The sequence below is a fragment of the Oxyura jamaicensis genome, chromosome 30 (assembly GCF_011077185.1).
Source record: "Oxyura jamaicensis isolate SHBP4307 breed ruddy duck chromosome 30, BPBGC_Ojam_1.0, whole genome shotgun sequence".
NCBI classification, from domain to species: Eukaryota; Metazoa; Chordata; class Aves; order Anseriformes; family Anatidae; genus Oxyura; species Oxyura jamaicensis.
In genome coordinates this window covers 24195-41469 of record NC_048921.1, presented here as the reverse complement: position 1 = coordinate 41469, position 17275 = coordinate 24195, and the positions used below count along the sequence as shown (strand labels likewise).

Sequence of the window (17275 nt, the reverse complement as noted above, 5' to 3'; positions counted from 1 at the left end):
TAGGAATAACGTGTCAGGAGCCAGTTGATGTTTGAGGCCAGGTCACCAGCCAGCCCTCTGCCCCTTCCTCGTTAGGCACCAAAGATCGTTAAGCAATAAATCCCACAGCTCGGGCTCTGCCTTGCTGGTCCCGAAGCCCCCACCACGTGTGCCTGGTGCAGTTTGGTCCCTGTCCCTCCTGGGCAGGAGGACTTGGAGGGCAGAACCCAAGGAGCCAGCAAAAAGCACAATTTCGAGCCAGCTTCCTGTAGGAAATCACGCCAGGCTCTCCGCTGCACGTCTGGATCCTGTCGGTTCCCACGAGGAGATTTGTTCCTCTCCAGAAGCTTTCCGTTGTACGACGTGCCTCTTTTTCTTGTAACCTGCTACGCTAACACCCACTCCTCGTCTGTTTTACCTTGAAGATGTACTAAATACATGATCCATTGCCTGAGCATCGGGCGATGCAATTCCTGTGCGGTGGGAACAATCCCACGGTTGCATCTAGAGATCGCTGCTCCTGTAGCAACAGACTCGGAGCCCCTTTTTCTAAACGCGATGCCTAAAATAGAAACACCTCGTGTGTTACCTGCATGCGCTTCACAGGCACGAAGTGAATCTCATCTCCTCGCTCCTCCGGCTGTTACCGCGTCAGGCGTGTGACCTGTTGTTGCGCAGGGTCATTCGTTGCAGATTTGGGGAAACCGCTCGGCTCCATTGGAGCCCCAAACCCCCCTTTCTGTGCGTTTTGTGCCTCTTTCTGCTGCGGGGTAAATTAACTCGCCAGTGAGGCCGCTGTGCTGAGTTACAAACGCCTTGGAGGACAGCACAGCGAAACCGCTGCCAGCCCGTGTTCACCTTTTCCTACCCAGAGCAGAGGGATACAGGCTGAGAAGTGTTTTCTGGGGCTTTGCCTAATGTTTAATTATAAACCACATCCGGAAATCAGCTGATGGGGGCTAAAGAATAATCGAGGAGGGACCCAGACTGTGCCGGAGCTGGGTTTGGAGAATCTAATCCAGGTGGGCTCAGTGCTGAGCTGGTCGAGGTCTCGCCTCCGTGGTGGCGATGTGTTTGGGTGCCACGCTGACTCGTACCTCTTTGCCCTTTGCAGGATTATTACAAGATTATTAAAACTCCTATGGATATGGGAACAATAAAGAAACGCTTGGAGAATAACTACTACTGGAACGCTCAAGAATGTATCCAGGACTTCAACACGATGTTTACAAATTGCTACATCTACAATAAGGTACGAGAAGTTCCCGCAAATGTATTTTCTGGGGGAATCCTCCGTTCTCACTGTACCAGCTCAGAAACGCTTGCATTTGTATTTTTAATGGTCCTTAAAGGGAACGCCGAGATCGGTTTCTTCAGAAAAAGGGGATTAAGCTGGTGGCAGTTCGGGCACGTCTGTCTTCTGCAGAGAAGCAAGGCAGGGACAGAGCTGGCTTAGCAGCATTCCCTCCCAAAAGAATTAGTGGAGATGATCAGCTGCCGTTTGTTTTACAAATGGCTTTTTAAAAAAAGAAAAAGAAACTTATTTCTTGGGATATGACTTGAGCAGAGCCGCAATTGTGATCAAACAAATACTTGGAAGCAGCCCTGCAGGTCTGTCTGTCCTCCTTATTTTCTGTAGCTTTGTTAAAAAGCCATCTGGGCGGTTTGAAACGCTGAAGTCTGATGGTGGGGAACAAAAAAAAACATCGATATTCAGAGCGGTGCAGTTGGGTTTTGCCGTGCCTGGCTCCGGCCTCGTGTTGCACCGTGGAAGATTCCCTTCCAGACTGAGAAACAGCTTTGGAAAGGCTTTGCAAACGTCTGGGGCGCAGGAAGGAGCATCTCGAGCGGGGTTTTTGCCACAAGTGGTGGCGTGGGCAGCGGAGCCTGAGTGGTTTTGGTACTCCACAAAGATGGGGAATCGTCAGGTTCTCCGAGACTGAACAGGGCAGATGTCAGCTGCTCGGAGCACAGGAGAGGCAGCTCGTTACCCTGCTCAGTGACACCAGAACAGCAAATGCAAACCACAAGTTTACTGCTGGCTTCAAAATGAAAGGCAGGGAGATGTGGTCAGGGCGCCAGGCTTTCCTCCAGCGTTCCCTGCCTGCCCCCCTCCTTCCCACGGCTTGCCTGAGCGGCTCAGTTCCCTTTCGGTTCCTGCTCTTCTGTTTCTCCCAGGTCTTGTCTCTGGCCCTCAGCCTCTCCCTGTTGCTTCACCCCTGCGTGTTTTGACCCTTTTCTCCTCCTCCCCTCAGAAACGTTGCACAAGACCTTGTCCTACTTTGCTCCCAGTGCCCCGTCGTTAGCAGAAGTGCTAATGGCAGCAGCTCCCGTGGCTCCTTTGCTCCATCCTTGATTATCCAGAGTGATCTCTGGTGTCCATAATGACTGCTACAGGCCACTTCTCCAGGTTTGCTCACCACCCACACCCTCTTTAACCACATAACAGCTTCTGACCCTTACCTTACCGGGCATGTTTGACTCTCTTTGGGTTTAACGTTTTTTGGGGGTCATGTTTTGCTCCTTCAAAATCATTCCCTTGGGTTTTGTCTTTCCTGCTCGGAGCCAGCACGATGCAGCTTGAATGGGGCACTCGGAGGCTTCAGGTTATTCACACACGCTTCCTTATTTTTTGCCGCCCACACTTCCACGTTTTCCCTGTTTTCTGCCTGATATCCCTGCTCCTCCTGGTTCTCCATGGGCCTCCCCCGGCCAATCTGTCCCGTCGGCAAGCGCGGTTTTAACCGTCCTTGTGCTGATCCACGGGGCCGGGGCCGTCTTTTCTTGGTGTCACCCTTTCTTGACACCAGCAGCCGTTCGTTCATCATCATCTCATCCATCCAGGCTCTTGTTCTCTCATCTCGTGCCCTTCCCTCGCTGCCTCTTTTTCTCGCTGTCAGCAGAACAGGGCAAAAAGACCTCAGACTGAGACCCAGTGCTTGTTTTTCCCACTCCTCCCCTCCGTTGGCCCTCCTCCCTCCGCTCAGGAAGCAGTCGGTGCTGCAGGCAGGTGAGGTCGGCTCACTCCAGAGTGTATCTGGGTGTGCTCTGTGTTAGCTCCCTGCCTGTCCCCTGCTTTAAAGTGCTTCAGGGCAAGGACTCGTCTGTATGTTGACACTCGGGGCAGTATCCCAACGGAAACAGTGCAAAGAAAGGTAGAGATGCTCTAAAAGAAGGCTCCAGGAATGACTCAGCTGGGAAACTGTAAGGATTACGGCATGCAGCCCGAGTTTCCCATCTCTTTGCCTCACAAAAGCTGTTCTGAAACGTTTCTCTTTCTCTTTTTTTTTTTAATTTGTGGTTACAATTAATGTTAAATGGAGAAAAGCACGAGCAAAATCTTCAAAGCAACGTTGATTTGTTTAGATTGTAGCAGTCCTCTCTCTGTAGAGGTGCGCCTTGCCTAACTGCTTGTCTCTGTTGTTCATCCAGCCAGGAGATGACATAGTCTTAATGGCAGAAGCTCTCGAAAAGCTTTTCCTGCAGAAAATCTCGGAAATGACCCAGGAGGAAACGGAAATCGTTATAGCCCAGACAAAAGGAAGAGGACGCGCGCGGAAGGAAGCAGGTACGCTGCTCGCCCTGCCGTTGCATCGCGTTTGCCGTTAAGCCACGCTCGCTTCCACGCCGCGTGTCGTGAGCGCGGGTCCCCGCGTACACGCCTGGCTCATCCCGCTTCAATCGGGGCGTTTAATTGAGGGGCTAAAGCCCACCAGCGCTCCCCGGGCTGGCTGCGGACATCGATGCTCGCAGGGTGCCTCGCTCCGTGGAGCAGGGGCCTCGAGAAGGATCTCGAGCTGGGGGGGGAAGGAGCGCGGCCACCCAAGGCTCTTGCACGTGTGCGCGAGCCTCTTGTTGGTGAAAAGGGCTTTGCAGTGTCTCGAGTCTCCCTCGCCCGTGGCTTCGTTCCTTTTTGGGGGCGGAGGAGTGCTGGGGACAGCCTTGGCAGCCATCAGAGCACTGCTGAGGCACGTGCGTGGCTGGGACCGGTGAGAGGTTGTTGTTCCCCGCCTGCCCAGCGAGGTGAAAAGCTGAGAACGAGAGTCAAAAGTATTTCAGCTGTACGGGCAGGAGGCTGAGGGGGATTACGAAATACCACTCGCAGTGCCTCTAGGGTAAATGACAGCTGGTAAAGTAAACGAGCAGCACGCACGCTGCCGGATCAGATCGCTGCGTTTTTCGCTGCTTTCCGTGTACGTCCGGATGCGCTCAGCGTTGTCAAACAGAGCCGCGTTCTGTCCGAAAAGAATCGGTGACTGCAGAGCTGAGAACGATGATGAGAAGCTGCAGCTAAAGATTGATGGCTCGGGGAAACGAAGGCTTTGCAGCGATGGGAATCCTGCGGGCAGCAGCGGGAACCAGTTGCAAGCATCCTGAGGCGCTGACGTCCTCCTTGCTCACACGCAGACTCCTTCGAGTCGCAGTTTTCTTAGCTCGTTCCTTGATTTTGCGGTGACTGTGGACGTCCCGCGTGTGTTGGCACTAAACTCACTCGGTGTCCTTTGAAAGGATGCGTTGCCACATGCGCCAGTCCCTGAAGTGGAATTCGCTTCGTGCAGACCTGCCTCTGCTCCCCTAAAATCCCAGCTGAGCCCTTTTTTAGGGGCTAGTCCCATTTTCTGGGCTTCAGCCGGGGTGAAATTCCAGCCCAAGCGCTTGAGGCCCTGCACAGAGTTGAACCGCAGCACGTCGAAAGCCATTTAAAAGGTACAGATCGATAAAATTACATTCTGTGGCTTTGTGTACGTCTTAAGACTTACCGATTTAGGTTTCTTTTGATTTTTGAAGCTTTTTTTCCTGGATTAGTAAATTATGGGACCAAAAGGTGCTATTGTGCTCATCCAGTCCAGTCCTCTGCCTGCTCCGTAGCGTGTAAGAGTAGTACCACCACCGCCTCGTTTACAAGTCTGTCTTGTAGAAAAACATCTAAAATAGAGAAAAAAACTTAAAAAAAATCTCTATTGGCCCTTTTTGAGGAGTTCTCAAAGTTCTACTAGCTCCTTTTTGAGGAGCTAGGTGCCACGTTACGTGTTTTTCGTAATATGCCTCTGCTCTAAACCCTGAACCGCTGTCTCCGCTTTAAGACTCGCGTGTTTTCAAATCTGTGTTCTCCGTAATAACCGGCTTCTCTCGCTATAAGGAATGTTTCCAATCTCTTAGTCCTCCTTTACAGCTCTTCCATGAACCCTCTCCAGTTTTTCACATAAATAACTGCGGACACCATAACGGGACATAGATGTGACTGCTGCTAGAATACTGTGCCAAATGCAGAGGTAAAATAGCCTTCCGGGTTCCCCTGTTTACACCTCCAGGATTTCATTAGCTCATTTTTGGCCATAACTTCACCCCAAGAGCTCAGCTTCAAAGGTTACCCCCCATGACCCATAGTCTCTTCCCGACGCGGAGCTGGCAGAGCGAGACGTCCGTCCTGCGGGGCCGCGCCGCGCACCTCGGTCTGCGAAGGCGCCGGCTCGTTCATAACGGGGCTGAGAGCATCCCGGCCATGACCGATCTCAGCGGCACCCCATCAGCAAGCATGTTCACTTTGGTTTGGAGATCCAGCTCTTGAGTTAACATGTGTCATGTCGACCTCGTGCCATCCTCATTTCTCTAACCAAAACCGCTGCGCGATGCCGAGGCGATGGCTTTATCAAAGCGTCACGCGCAGGAGAACCAAAAAGCTGCTCAGCTGCTTTGCCCTGGTTCATTTACTGTCCGTGAGCTTGCGCGAGCGTCCCGTAACCCTTCCGGAATGCTTTGTGCTGTGAACCTCGCGGCCGTCCCTGTCCTTCCTCAGCCTTGCTGTCAGACCCATGGTGTTGGGATCGATGGGGCTGTTTTTGGAGGTTTCGAGCGAAAAGCAGCAGTGGCGGCCCAGGGAGCTCCGTGGGCAGCCCTCAGAGGGTGCGGGGGTGAGTAGAAGCCAAAGTCCGACCTCGGGGGTTGCTCTGGAACCCCCTCCTGGGGAGCTGTTGGAAGAGAAAGTGCTTCTGTGCCATCAGCAGCAGTACTTCAGTCCCTTGAGCCTCTTCTGCTTGTTGGTTGTCGTCTTTCCGTACCGGAGGGACTTACCTTAGGTGTCTTTTTTGTCTAAAACACCGAAAGAATAAAAAAGTCCCAAGTTGTAACATCTGGAACTGCTTTAATCGTCGGGGCTTTGTGCGTTTTTCCTTCCCTTCGCAGTTTTCCTCTGCTTGCCACTAACACGTCCTCACTGCTAGCAGCTCCTTGGCCGCGGGGAGCAGATTCGGAAGCTGACGGATGGATTTTTTTCTCCATGAGACCCGGACACGATCGCTTGCATTTGAGATTTTTTTATTGCTGTTTTTTGTTTGTTTTTGGCACTCTCCCCCGTTTCTCTCTGCCCTGTTACCGCATTCTGACCGCGTGTGCAAGGAGAAACCCTTCTCGCTCGGGAGCTTTGTTGGCCGTGACCTTTCTCGGCAGCCCCTGTGCTCCTGATGCTGTTCACATTCACAAGCACGCCCGCTGCCCGGGGAGCTCAAAACGTGCTGGAAAAACGATGCCCACCAGGGATTTTGTGAACTTCACCCGTTTGTATTAGGAACTTGTGCAAGGCAGGAGGCGAATCGTGTCCGCTCTACCTGGGCATACCGCTGCCCAGCTGCTTTCAAATCCTATCTGTGCATTTCACATGCGCTGGAGGACGCGCTGTCGCTTCCCAAAGCATCCCAGAGCCCATTCCTGGTCCTGGCAAAGCACAGGAGCGTGGTCATCGCTCTGCCAGGAGCTGAAAGCTCCCAGGGTTATGCTGCCAGCAGGCTGCGGTTTCTTTTTCGTGGATGTAAGCTCAGCATCGAGCCCGTTACCACGCAACGTTTCTCCGCTGGGATCGCGGCCGCTGCAGCTCCCGGGAGCAGGTCTGGCTGCAGCTCATTTCTTAACAAGTGCGTTTTGGGGACGGCCTGGGAAGGTCTGCTGGGTGGTCCGAAAGGCACAGTGAGCACCCGCTGACGTATCCCTCGCGGGAGATTCTCCCTGGTGAGAGAGCAGCCAAAACCCAGTCTGGGACTGGGGACGTGGGGCTGGATCTGGCTTCGCTCATGCCTCCGTCTCGCGCTGCGTCCCGGCCAAGCGTTGCCGCTCGGAGGGCGTTTTGCAACGCCTTCCACCAGAGAGTTTGGAAACTTGCTGGGAGCTGTGCCCTGCAAAGAGATGGCAGCTCCGGTCTTCCCCGGTGCCAGGGCCAGCGCTGAAGTTTCCTCCTTTCCTGTCTGGTGTCTGAACCTCTGTGGTTGCCCCATGTTTGATGGGATCTAGTGATGAGTTTGCTCGCTAGCTGTCGGGAGAGATTCCCCCAGGACGGAAGGGGTTTGGAGTTGTTAAGCCACCAACCGGTACGAGACTCCTGCTCTCGATAACAGAGCACGGTTTGGCTCCAAAATTTGAGTCAGGAACCATTGCCTAGGACAAAAGGGTAGGCAGGGGAGGATGATAACGCTCAGCTCCGTACCCTGCCTCCCCAAAATCTTCTGTAAGAAGGGGAAGAGAGGAGTACGCCCTTGGCCTGGTCCTTGGTCCTTTGCTGAAGTGGTTTTGGTACAGTTAGGTCCGGAGTTTCTTCACCATTTCACCTAGCAAGCTGTACAAATACTTCTCATTAAGGAAAACGTGACGATTGTTTGTCCCTGACTTGGTTGCTCAAGAACAGGATCTGCAAAGTGTTAATTATCTAACGAGCAATCCTATTTAAGTGGCGAGAGCGCTCCTTATGAAACATTGTTTTCCCGTTAAAGCGATGAAGTTGAAAGAGAGAAGCAACCCTTTTTCTTTCTTTTCTTTTGGCAGTGACATCCAAGCCAGGATCATCGACGGTACAGAATGCGACCCAGGCGGCGTCCCCGGCGCAGACGCAGGCTCCGCAGCAGAACCTCCAGTCCGCGCAGACGACTCATTCCTTCCCTTCTGTCACCCCCGACCTTATCGTCCAGATGCCAGTAATGACGATGGTGCCTCCTCAGCCTCCTGCGCCGCCTCCGCCGGCGCCCCAGGCCCCCGCTCCGCCGGCCCCGGCCCCCCAACCCATCCAGCCTCACCCTCCCGTCATCCCCACACCCGCTCAGCCCGTGAAGGTGAGTGGTTCCCACGGTCGTGGCTCGGGATCGGGGTGGTTCGGTGCCTCAGCTGGGTAGAAAGAGCTGCAGCGCCGGTGTCCGTGCCAGGTCTCCACCACCGGAGTTTCATTTTAAGGCAAATGGCCACAATTTGGTCAAAATATTCCTGTTCGGAAAAGGCTTCCTCCTCTCTGTTGAGTAGAAAAGGAGCCTGTGGGGACCCCTCTTAGCCAGCACGAATTCCGCCCAGCCTCGCGTAGCATTCACCCTCTTGAAACCTTCCTTATTTAAGCCCTACGTGACTCAGGACAAAATCTCAGCTTACTGAAGTGACTCACGCTCTTGACCTTTCTTGGTACGACGGAGCTAATCCGCGTGGTTTTCTGCAGAGCTCGGTGCAGGCAGACAGAATCTCGAGTATTTCGGGAAAGCCTCCCAACTTGCACCCCGTAGCGCTGCCTCCGTGCTGCAGCTCGAGCCCGAGTCGTGCTCCGAGGAGCCCAGCTCGGTCGAAGACAGCGTACGGCCCTTGGTAATCCTGATTTCTTTCTTGCTTGTAGACGAAAAAAGGAGTGAAGAGGAAAGCGGACACCACGACACCGACGACCATAGACCCAATTCATGAATCATCATCGCTGCCTGCTGAACCCAAGTCCACCAAGCTGGGGCCGCGGAGGGAAAGCAGCCGGCCGGTGAAGCCCCCGAAGAAGGACGTCCCAGATTCCCAGCAGCACATGGTGGAGAAGAGTAGCAAAGTCTCCGAGCAGTTAAAATACTGCAGCGGCATCATCAAAGAGATGTTTGCCAAGAAGCACGCTGCCTACGCCTGGCCCTTCTACAAACCTGTGGATGTGGAAGCACTGGGACTGCACGACTATTGCGATATCATTAAACACCCCATGGATCTGAGCACGATCAAAGTAAGCTCAGCTTCGCGGGAGGTGTGGGGAGGTCGGGGGCTTGGCGGGGCGTGGATCACACAGGAGACGACGACGACTCCCGGCGGGTGCGCACCCAGCGCCTTCGGATGTCTGCCAGGCTTTTCTCGGCCCTCGGTTTCTCGTACATTCGGTCCCTCTTATTTGCCTGTTATCATGACATTGGGAAAAACAAACAAACACAACCCATCATCCTTCCAGAAGGGCTCTTAGGAAACGCCTGCCTGTTTTGTTTTGTTTTTATAGAAAATTTCCATGACTGTCTAAATCTACGCTTTCTGTTCTTAGCCCAGGAGATGGCCTCAGAGAGCATAAATTACACTGATAAGGGAATTGGATTTAAAACAAAACATTTTCTCTTCTCTTAAAATAAGGGCCCGTGTTCCTGAAGTTGGCTGAATCAGCCTTCTGTTAGCAGAGGTAGGTTCTGCTGCCGATGGGCTGGCGTCGCGGATTTTAGGGATGTGACCTCAGAGTAACCCACGTTTGCACTTGAAGCATTAATTGGTTATTTACAAGTCTTTTACTTCTCAGCTCTGGGATGAACTCACCTGTAAGCAGCTAAAGCTTAGGGCTGAGCCCTGCTTCACCCAATTTGGGCTTGCGTTTTCCAGCGAGAGGAGGGAATTCTTCCTTCCCGCAGCCTTCTCCTTACTGGGGTTACGCCAGGTCCGTGCGGGGATTTCAGCTCCTCCTTCGCTGCTGCGCTCAAACCATTTTGCTGAAGGGTGACTTAGGAGCACGTTTCTCTTCCCCTCCGTTCCGTCGAAGGAGTTGCAGTGGCAAAAACCATTTCCAGCCTCGCGTTTGGGATCTTTCCGAGCCAGAGCTTGGGAACGCGTTATGAAATTCTTTGCTTTGGCTCAGTAACGCAAGCACGGTCCGGGCTGATAGGCACATACCGTGCTGCCCGGAGTAATTGCCACCTGGCTGCGTGAAATGAATTGCTGATGCTTGCTCCGGGCGCCGGTGGCCAGATGTTTCCCCTCTGCAAGCGCGCCATCGGCTTCAGCTTCCCTCTTGGCAAGCGCGGCAGAGCAGCGAGCGAGCCCTCGGGGCTGTGCTCGTCTCCAGCGGACAGAAACCAAGTCAATCAGCAGATGGTGCAGGGAAGTGTTGATAAATCAAGATCTTCATGCTCCTTGGCTTCGTACCTTGGTGCTCACGTCCCACTCAGTAATGCACAGAGGCTCGTTTCCAGCCGTGAAGCTTTGTAGCTCAGGATGCTTGCCCTCTGATGGACAGCAGGCTGCAGGGCTGCCTTGCAGACCCCCCCAGCGCTGCAAACGGAGCGCTGGTGGTATCGCCGTGCGCCTGTCTGAGCTCACCCTTGGCAGACATCACCGAGACAGCTGCTCGGCTTTCACCGCTTGCTTGTTTTCAAGTTCAGCCCCTCTTTCCCAGAGAGGGTGTGAGATCTGCGCGGGGCTCGGGAAGCCTCTGCGCTCAGCTGGCGTCGCCCGGTGCTCCCGGCTGGATGCAGCACCATCGTCTCAAGCCTCTGCCGGGGGCATTAGAGCAGATCTGGCTCCTCCTAGGTCAGGTGTCGGCATCCCACTGTGCAGAGGTCGGCTTTCTTCCAGGATAGGGAGGCTAGATGGTGAGCTTGGGAACCCCAAAAAGCGGCCCTGGCGATTGAATCCTGTCCCCTGTGTCTTAGCCTCGAACTAAGCTCCTTCTTCAGGTGACTCCTGAGCACAACCAGCTCTTCCTTCCAGGGAATCCGTCTGAGCAGAGCTGGGTTTTGCTAAGAAATGGCCTTGGGGGCGCGCGTGGAGGTTTAGCGCCCGTAGGTCAGACAGAGCCAGGGTTCAGTGGGCGATCCTGGCTGCGAGTGCTGCTTCTAATGCATCCAGCACCAGCAGTCGTCATCTGAAGGGGGCCTGAAGAGCACGTCGTCCCCTCTTGAACACACCCTGAGTTAGCCTTAAAGATGCCCCCAGTCTGCTCCATTTTTTGGTCAACCTGGTGCGATTCTTCCTTATTTGTTCCAGTGCAGGGAGAGGCTTCCAAAGCCTCCACGGGTGCCCCGGTGCTGTGGCTGTTCACTTAATTGGATTATTGCATTTACACCCTTAATAGCTGAAAGTTCTTTTTTTTTCCTCCCCTCCTTTCTAGTCTAAACTGGAGAACCGGGAATACAGAGATGCTCAGGAATTTGCAGCCGACGTGCGATTGATGTTTTCCAACTGCTACAAATACAACCCCGCCGATCACGAGGTGGTGGCGATGGCACGGAAACTGCAGGTAAGAACCGCGTCGCACGGCCACCTCCAGCTCTCGGTGAGTGCCCGCGCCTTCCTTTGCTAATTGCTCCGGCACAATAGGTGCATCACCTCCCAATAACGTAAAGAAATAACATAAAATAACAAAAGCCATAAAGAAATGCCAGTGTGGTAAGCAAATCTCGCTGTGGAAGCGATAGGAGCGGGCTGACTCAGCCCGATTTGTATTTGCCTCATGAAACTTTTGTTCCGTAGCATTTTTTCTTGTCCTCTTATCTTTTTGATAAAGGAGCGGGAAGAAAAACGACTCTGAAACGTCTCTTTCCTCCTCAAATAACCTGTAGAGAAAATAGGGGTCGTACCCGCTTCTCGGTGCGGTCGGCGCCGTTCCCTCGATCATCCTTACGGTGAAGTTTTACGCTCCACGTGCCCCTGCAGCGTTTGTAATGAGTGGTGTAGCTGGACGAGCCGCGTGCGTTGAGCGACGTTTTTGCTTGATGCAAAAACTGCTCAAAAAAACCCCAAAACATCCGTGTCGCCTCGTTCCGCTTCAGTTCAGAAGCGCGTTGCTCCCGTGGGTCTGAGCGAGCCGGAGCTCTTTTCAGGAGCCGTGCAAAAGCTTCTCTTAGCAGTGGTTCTTCACCGAGAGCCCTCGGCCGCGCCTGCTTGGAATGTTTAACCCAAGCATTTCGACAGCTTTCACTGAGGAACACCTGGGGATTCCCTGCCTCTGTTTTCAGGCAGGTCTTTCACTGAAATGCTGATTTCTTCCCCCGTTTTTGCTTTCCGAGGGTGGTGGGTGCAGCTGTCGTTCCCTAAAACTTCTGCCGTCTGTCTCTTGGTCCCTCCTGGATAATTCGGCGTGTCAAACCCGACCCAAACCGAGCGGCAGGAGCCATTCACGTGCGGTAACCTCCCAAAAGCCGCGTGGAAACGCGTGCCGGTAGCGGGAGGCGATGCAGGATGGGCTCAGCGGGGCTTGTTCACAGCACACGAGGTCCGGGCTGGATGGGACGAGAAGCGTGCAAGGACACCGGGGCTAAAGCTGCTGGGAAGAGGCTTTGTTGTGCTCATCATCACTGGGGGGGCTTGCTGGAAGGATTCAGCAGAGGCTTCAGTGCGGGTGGGCACAAAGCACCGGCTTCTTTTCTTAGCAAGGTAACACGGCGTCATCAGAAAAAGCCCCGCGGGGATTTTTGCTGTTTACAGTTCCTGCCATCCCTGCACGAGAAAAGCCGAACTCGAGCTGAACGGAGCGGAGGGGCTATTGGAATGCCAAGGCGCTGGGGTCTCGCTGTCTGAAAGGAGGAGAAAAAAAAAAAACAGCGTGGTTTGCTTTTAACCTTCAGAAAGCAGGGATCTGATTTACATCAGAAAACGCCAGAGCTGGGAAAAACTTGAAGGACGGGAGATTCAGGGAGGGAAAAAAAAAAGCAGAAACTGGATATTAATAGCTTTGGGCTGGGTCTGTAACGATTACAGAGTCGTTTCTAGAGGAAGTAATAGGAGAAGAATGCTCCCAGATTGTTCCTGGCTCTGTGTAAACTCCTGTGTCCGGTGCCCAAGGCTAACATGTAGATTTTAACGGGGATGTTCCCAAACCTTTCGCACTGGAGCAGCCTTTTCTCTCATCCTCATGGCACGGCGGCCGTCAGGAAATCATGAAATCCCGAGAAATCCCTGGGAACTGGTTGACCCCTGAGAGGTTTCGTCAAGTTTAGGGTCGATATTTTCTCGTGACGCTTCTGTAAAATCAGCTCTGGGCTGGTTGAATTGGGGATAAACGCACACTGAGTTAAAAGTGTGCTTCAGCACGCTTTGGGTGTGAAATTTGCAGCATTCAGCATCTGTTGGTGGTGGTTTTTTTTTTCCCCTTCTGGATTCTGTGGTCGATAGACGGCTGAAAAACACGATGCTCGCCCTCTGGCCACTCGTCCTCTTGTTTTGGTCCCGTGAAGTACTTCACGGCCACTTCAAGCGGCGTCCTACAGCGTTTTTCTAACCAGCAGCAGAAGGAACCAGCCGGGGCTGTTCTGAAATTCTGGTCACTGTTGTCGCAGGCTGCAGAGCTGTAAAGAGCTGCGCAGAAACTTGAGACTTCCCTTTCTCTCACCCCGTCCCCCTCAGACACTGCCAGGTGTGATACCCCGTGGAGGCAATAAAGGACACATGAAGCTCTTTGCAACCCGGATTTTAATCACCCGAGTCAGCCCCGCAGGCAGGCTCGGGAGCCCATCCCTGCCCAGAGCCACTTGGGAAACTTTTCCCAACACAAAGATGAAAATCTTGCCTTTTGAACGCGACGCCGCGACCGCGTGTTGGTGGCCGACAGGGAAAACGTCCCCGTGGCTGCTTTGTAAAGCTGATTTTTATGTTCTGCAGGTTGCAGCCGGTTACTTCAGCTCCTTGCGTTCCCTCGGGGTTCGTAACGTGTCTTTACACCCTCCTCGTGGGGCTGTGCGTAAAGATCCCCCTAAAGCCTATTTCAAGAGGACTCCTCGCCGGTGTTTGCAGCTCTCGGAGCTCCCTGTTGGTGGTAGGGGTGGGTGCTGAAGCCCAGGCACCCGGGCTAGCAACTCTCCCTTCACTTGCACCCTGCACAGAGAACTCATTTCGGGTGGGAAGGAGCCAAACAGGCGAGTGAGGTTTCTGGAGCACTGCTGAGGTTTGGAAACCGGGCTGAGGATGCAAGTCTGGGCACGGGCTGGCGAGTTACCACCAGCCAGGAGCGCCGGGCGTTGCTCAACAGATAGCCCTGGTTCTGCCCACTCGAGTTATTTACCTGTCCTTGCATCAGCCTCCGAATTAACCCCGTCCAAATCTCGCTGTTCCCACTTTCTGGTTGGAAGCTGATTTTCTAGGAATTTCGGCGTTCACAGGAGCTCGAGCTCGCTCCTGGCTGTGCCACTCGAGCGTGGAGCCGGGAATTGTGCGTTAACCGGCCGAGGTGGCCAAAAGCAATCCCTCTGCCTGCAGTCACAGCCCCGGGCACCGCCTTCGTCCTGGTTGATGTTTGTCCAAGCGAGGACAGGCCGGTGGCACTGGGGATTTGCATGGCAGTAAGAATCCCTGATCACAAAGACGTTAATTAGCCTGTTACCTGCTTCCTCATTAGGGTTTTTTTTTTCTTTCATCTGTTCCTGGTGAACGCAGATGGAGCACCAGGGGCTTTTCCAGTTGTTGGGGGCTTCTCATAACCCAGGTGCTTCTGAATTGATGGATTGTTTTTAACTTGGCTCAACTGGACTTCAAATCAACCTTGTTAAGTGGAAGGCTGGACTTCCCCAGCAAGCTTGGGAAGTTCTCATTCCTGACCCTAAAGAGCCCAGAAGTTGTGTGTAAGCAGTGTTTTAGCATCGGCTGCCGGCGGTAATGAAGCACCGGACTTTCTGGTTCGTGGCGAGCAGTAATTAGTTTGTAAACACACATGAAGCGCAGTGACTCAGCGCCTTGAAGCACTGCAGCTTGTTGCAGGGGCAGCGAAGCGACAAGGGCTCTTGCACGCCTCGGTCGCGCTGCAAGCCATCTGAAAGCTCTCCTGGTTCTCGACCGTGTGCTGCGGAGCACCTGGTGCCTGCAGCGCAGCAAGGGAAGCAATTCCTTCCCCTCCCAGCCTTGCTGGTCCCTTGCATGGGAGCACAGAAGAGAATTTGGCATTTCTGCCAGTAGATGGAAGCAGCGAAACAACGTCTGCAGCGCCCGAGGTGTGCTCTGAACGGAGGCACGGGAGCTTCAGGACGGAGAAATGCCGCCCAGCAGCGCTCCACCTGCACAGAGCCAAGGAGGGACGGACAAAGGAGCTCAGGGAAACGCTGAGCGAGTTCTAAGCACCAACAGGTCCTTAAATGAACAGTGAGGACGAGCCCGACCTGAAAGTCTTGGAAGCCTCGGGGCTGAAGAAGGTCGCTCCTCGTGTGCGAGCATCTCATGCGCTCAGGTGTGGGCTGCAGGGAGAGGGAATCCGGTTGTTGTCAGCGCTCAGTGGGCTCGGTGGAAAAACATCTCCTGTTCAAAGGTGTCACAGGTCCTCAGCGTGCTTAATAGCTGCTTTGCAAGGCGAGGAGTTCGAGCGGGGGATTTAATGTCACCGGGCATTTGACTTGCTAAGCGCTTTTAAGTAAGTCACGGAAATGTGCATGGATTTGCGTGCAGCTGATGTTTACGGTCTGCTGGGGCGTAGAAGGAAGCCGTGCACCTTGGGTGGCAGGTTCCTGCTCGCGCTGCGCACCCAGGACACGGAGAATGTCGCCTCCTTTCCTTCCTGCATAAAAAAGGAAAGAAAAAAAACGAGTTCCCAAAGCCCCAAAGCTGTGTTGTTGGCTCCTCTGCTGCCCGGCTCGGTATCGCTCCCTGCAAAGCCCCGAGGCTCAGCTGGATCCCCTCCTGGGAGCTCCTCTTCTCCTCGGGGCCTTCAGCAGGAGCCTGGAGTGACCAGCTGAGCTCGTGCGGAGCTGCCTGGCTTCTGAACAAGTAACAGCAGGGGAGCTGAGCCCATTTTCAGGTCTCACTTGCCCAAAATGTGGCTTTTTTTTTTTTTCAAGTGCTTCTCCCATCGCAGTTCAGGCGGTAACGTGCCCCGGCGAGGGGAGTGCCCAGGGACAAAACCAGCTCTTTTCAGTTGCTTTGGCAGCGTGGGCGTATACGAAACAGTCGGATTGATGTGAAACAACTCAGGGATCACAACCTTGGCTGGAAGCGTGGCATGGAGATGAAAATCTAACGCAGGTGGCACTCGTTCCGGGAAACTCGAGGAGAAAACAAGACTGGGAGCGGTGTGAGCGCGGGCCAGGACGGAGAGGACCCTGCTGCGGTGGGAGCAGCCCGGCTCAGCTCAAGGCTGCACCCACGCCCGGTCCCTGCCTCCTGCTGTGGCCCCGGTCCCCAAGGGATCACCGGTGGCTTCACCTCGAGTACTGGGAGCGAAACGGCGCGAGCGCACACACAGCCTTTCACTGGAACTGCCTCGATAAGAAACACAATCAGCCTTTCACTGCTTATCTCGCCGGCTTGTCTTAGGTTTAAATGAAAGCGGATCTTAATCAGGCTTTAGAGAAGAACGACTTTCCCAGCCGTGGGGCAGCGGTGAAAATAACCCGGCTTCGTGCTCGTGAGGATAATGGGGAAGTGTTTGCACAAGCGTTTGATTTAATCGAGGTGGTTTTCGCGGCACGGCCGTAGGAGGATGGGCAGCAGCAGCTTGGCTTAGGAAATCCAGCCTGTGTCTGGGCTGAAAAGGAGAGGGAGCGGATGGCAGTGCTGGAGCTGAGCTCGTCAGCGTCGCAGCTTTGAAAATGAATCTTGCCTTTCTTGCTGGGAAACTTTCCCCCCAAACCATCCTGGGTACGGTCAGAATTCCAACCAGACTCGAAGGGCGGACTTGAAGTGTTGAGGAAGCGATGTCTGCAACAGACGGGGCTGTGTGTGTGTGTGTTTGTTGCTCGGATAGAGACCACAGGTATGCAGGGAACACCCTGGAGATGCTAACTGCCTTTGGAGTACGGTGCTCTGCCAAACCCTGCCTGATTTTTTTTTCCATGTTCTTTTCAGGACGTATTTGAGATGCGCTTCGCGAAGATGCCAGACGAACCAGAAGAACCTGTGATTCCAGCCTCTTCTCCCGTGGTGGTGCCACCTCCAACCAAGGTGGCTCCCCCTTCCTCTAGCGATAGCAGCAGCGATAGCTCCTCGGACAGCGACAGCTCGTCGGATGACTCCGAGGAAGAGCGAGCTCAGCGGTTAGCAGAACTCCAGGAGCAGGTACCGTGTCCGTCCCAACAGATCGAGGCTGTTCTTCGCCTCGACAGCCTCAGGCAGCTCGTTTTATTTAGCTCGCAGCCTTGGGAATGTTGTCTGGTAGCGAGCAGCAGCCGTAAAGAGCTCTACGAGCTGTAAGGGGCCGGTGGAGGAGGAAGGAGTGGGTGCAGTTCAGAGCGGTCCTCCCAGGGCTCTCGCAGCCGCACGAAATCATCCCCGGCTGCAGGAGCTCGCTGCCTGCGGGCAGGTGCTGCCGGATGAGCGGGCTGAACGCCTTCAGGGCTGCCTGAGCCCTCAGGAGGAG

At 54.1% G+C, this 17275-nt stretch overlaps 1 protein-coding gene across 3 annotated transcripts in view; it reads left to right on the top strand.

The window, feature by feature from the left end:
* BRD4 (bromodomain containing 4) overlaps nucleotides 1–17275 on the top strand; it is a 59180-nt gene that overhangs the window by 24468 nt on the left and 17437 nt on the right. For all 3 annotated transcript variants that reach the window (XM_035308710.1, XM_035308709.1, XM_035308711.1), the window contains exons 5-10: nucleotides 1094–1231; nucleotides 3412–3547; nucleotides 7789–8072; nucleotides 8615–8974; nucleotides 11111–11239; nucleotides 16765–16974. In XM_035308710.1, the coding sequence (XP_035164601.1) occupies nucleotides 1094–1231; nucleotides 3412–3547; nucleotides 7789–8072; nucleotides 8615–8974; nucleotides 11111–11239; nucleotides 16765–16974 (1257 nt within the window). The remainder of the gene's footprint in view (nucleotides 1–1093; nucleotides 1232–3411; nucleotides 3548–7788; nucleotides 8073–8614; nucleotides 8975–11110; nucleotides 11240–16764; nucleotides 16975–17275) is intronic.